Raw genomic sequence first — 2,527 nt, 5'->3', positions numbered from 1 at the left:
AAAATTTACATTTTTAATCTATTATTTCAAATATATTAATTGTAAGTATTCTAAAGTCAGTGTTAGTACCTATATATAGATCATCCTTGGCTCTGTTTCTATTTTCTTTTCTTCTTGATTTTGCTCATTTAGCCATTTTTTTTGGCATGCATGGTAATTTTTTAAATTGAATGCCAGAGATTCAGAAATTATATATGAAAAACTGTAGAGGCTGGAGGTGATCTTGTCTTTCACCTGAAGGAATTTAATTTTTTTCTGAGACCATGGTCCCTCAAATACTGTCTGCATAAGTGAACTCCCAATGCACATAAACAACTGTTTTCTTAGTTTTGTCTAATTATTAGAGTCATTCCTACAGAGAGGTTGAATCTTCTATCAGCTACACAACTGGAACTGAAATTCTGTCCTTTAATTTTTTTAAATTATACCTTATGTTCCAGGGTACATGTGCACAACCTGCAGGCTTTTAGATAGGTATACATGTGCCATGTTGGTTTGTTGCACATATCAACTCATCATTAACATTCGGTATTTCTCCTAATACTAGCCCTCCCCCAGCCCCCCACCCTCCAACAGGCCCCAGTGTGTGATATTCCCCGCCCTGTCCAAATGTTCTCATTGTTCAATTCCCACCTATGAGTGTCCTTTAATTTTTCAAGTGACCACTCTTTCCTTCATCGGGATTTTGGACCTTGCACTCTACTAGTTGTTGTCTTACTTCTCTGGTGATTCCTTTGCAGTCTCCTGTGGTTTCTGTTGCTTTGTTTTCAACTTACAAGTGATGGAGTGTCCCACAGCTCAGGGCATAGATGTCTTTTTCTCAGACACTTATTCCCTATGACCAGGAAGCCACATTCAGTCCCACGGCATTCAAAGTCCCATTTCATATGCTGAGACCAACTGAAGGTTCATTTAATTTTCACCTACTTTCTCTGACCCATCAGGAGTGTTGTGCTGTAAGTGATGTGGAGGAATAATGCCCCTACACAGTTTAAGTTATTGTTTGTTCATGTAGTAGAACCTATTGAAGTTAAAGATTCATGATTCAATACCACTGCATTATTCATTGGACCTTTAACTCCTAGAATATGTATTTAGTACAGAACTTTCTGTTTCTCCTGCTTTTACTAGCTTCAATTGATGTAAAATTTATTTTCACCATTTTCCCCTAGGATGGAGTTTATAGGCCATATTCTGGGTTTACCTAAGAACCAAACTAGTCTGTTAGTTCGTTTCTTCTAAGTCCCCATATTTCTCTATGAAAATTCATTTTTGTGGAATTTATTGAACAAGACCATGTGCCCTAAGACCATGCTGTTAAATACACATCACAGAAAAGTCATTAAGGTAGGAAAAATATTAAAATTTGAGTATTTTACATTTTCTGCAATTCCCCAACTTCTCAGAAGATTAATTTTCCCTAAAGGTAATTACTTTGTTGTTAGTGGATGGAGATGAAATTAAAGCAACTGAGAGTGTAATAAATTGAATTACATGAGAGATGGATAAACCCTAAAGAGTAGCCTCTGGTTTTACAAGAGTGGGATAAAAGAGATAAGGGCAGAACAAGATGACAGGATCAGCGGGCATGGGTGGAGGAGGAAAATGGAAGAATAAAGCAAATAAGAGAGGAGTGGGGTTATAGGGAAAGATACACTTTCAAAAATATTTAAGAAAATTTAGCTGTGGGATAGAACCCTTCTCTATATTCATAAAAAAACTTAACTAAAAATCTTTATTTTTCTTCAATACTTTTGGAAGCATCCATGTATTGCCGTTGTTTATTTATTTTTTAAACTCATTACATGTTGGGATTTTCTTGAAGGTGAGAGCAAGAATAGGATTCGTTCAGTTGTGTTTTGGGTGTAATTTCTCAGGAACTAAGGACAATCATTACAAAGCAACACAAAAAGAACATTGTATTTCTATGCGACAAAGGTGGAGTTTTATTCAGAAGCAGAAAAAATAAGATACAGAAACATTGCTGTAAAAGGAAATACAGGGTGAAACAATCAGACTTTCAAATCTGAGAGTGAGACATCCTTGCCCTGAGTAACCCTGCAAGAATTTCCACGTTTGGGACAGAAGAACTTGGTATCCGTAAATACAAATATAGGGTATAAAACTTGATAAATTCTATTAATTTCTTGCTGTAAATAACATCTGATTTCACACTTGGGTTAACGTGGGGAACATATATTCTAGATGTACATCCAGGACATATATCCTAGATATATGTCCAGTATATGGACACACAGTTGGTGGGAATGGCCTCTCCTGAGTTGTCTGTAAGATGCACAAGGTCTGCTTCTGTGATAAGTGAGCTGAAGGGGAGGAGATAGGTTCAGGAAAGGAGCTCAGCAGCAAGAGGAGGCGCAGCACAAGGGGCGGGGGCAGGTGGAGATGACACAGGTTGGGCGATAGCAAGTGGTGTGGCAGGAGACTCGGCCACAGACTGGACGCAGGCAGCAGCAGGGGCGGCAGCAGCTGGATTCACAGCAGCTGGGGCGGCAGCAGGTGGGCTGGC

General features: G+C 38.5%; 1 protein-coding gene across 3 annotated transcripts in view; it reads right to left on the bottom strand.

Annotated features, from left to right (window-relative positions):
- Positions 1-2,527, bottom strand: part of LOC105552995 (keratin-associated protein 4-6) — a 40,921-nt gene that overhangs the window by 27,839 nt on the left and 10,555 nt on the right. For 2 of the 3 annotated variants that reach the window (XM_011998874.1, XM_011998876.1), the window contains exon 3: positions 2,358-2,502. The exons of the other annotated variant lie outside the window; for it this stretch is intronic. In XM_011998874.1, the coding sequence (XP_011854264.1) occupies positions 2,358-2,502 (145 nt within the window). Of the gene's footprint in view, positions 1-2,357; positions 2,503-2,527 lie in introns of those variants that run through there. 3 annotated transcript variants of the gene reach the window in all.

The sequence above is a fragment of the Mandrillus leucophaeus genome, unplaced genomic scaffold (genome assembly GCF_000951045.1).
Source record: "Mandrillus leucophaeus isolate KB7577 unplaced genomic scaffold, Mleu.le_1.0 Scaffold58, whole genome shotgun sequence".
NCBI classification, from domain to species: Eukaryota; Metazoa; Chordata; class Mammalia; order Primates; family Cercopithecidae; genus Mandrillus; species Mandrillus leucophaeus.
Note: the sequence above shows the minus strand (reverse complement) of the source record. Positions and strands in the feature narration are given on the sequence as shown.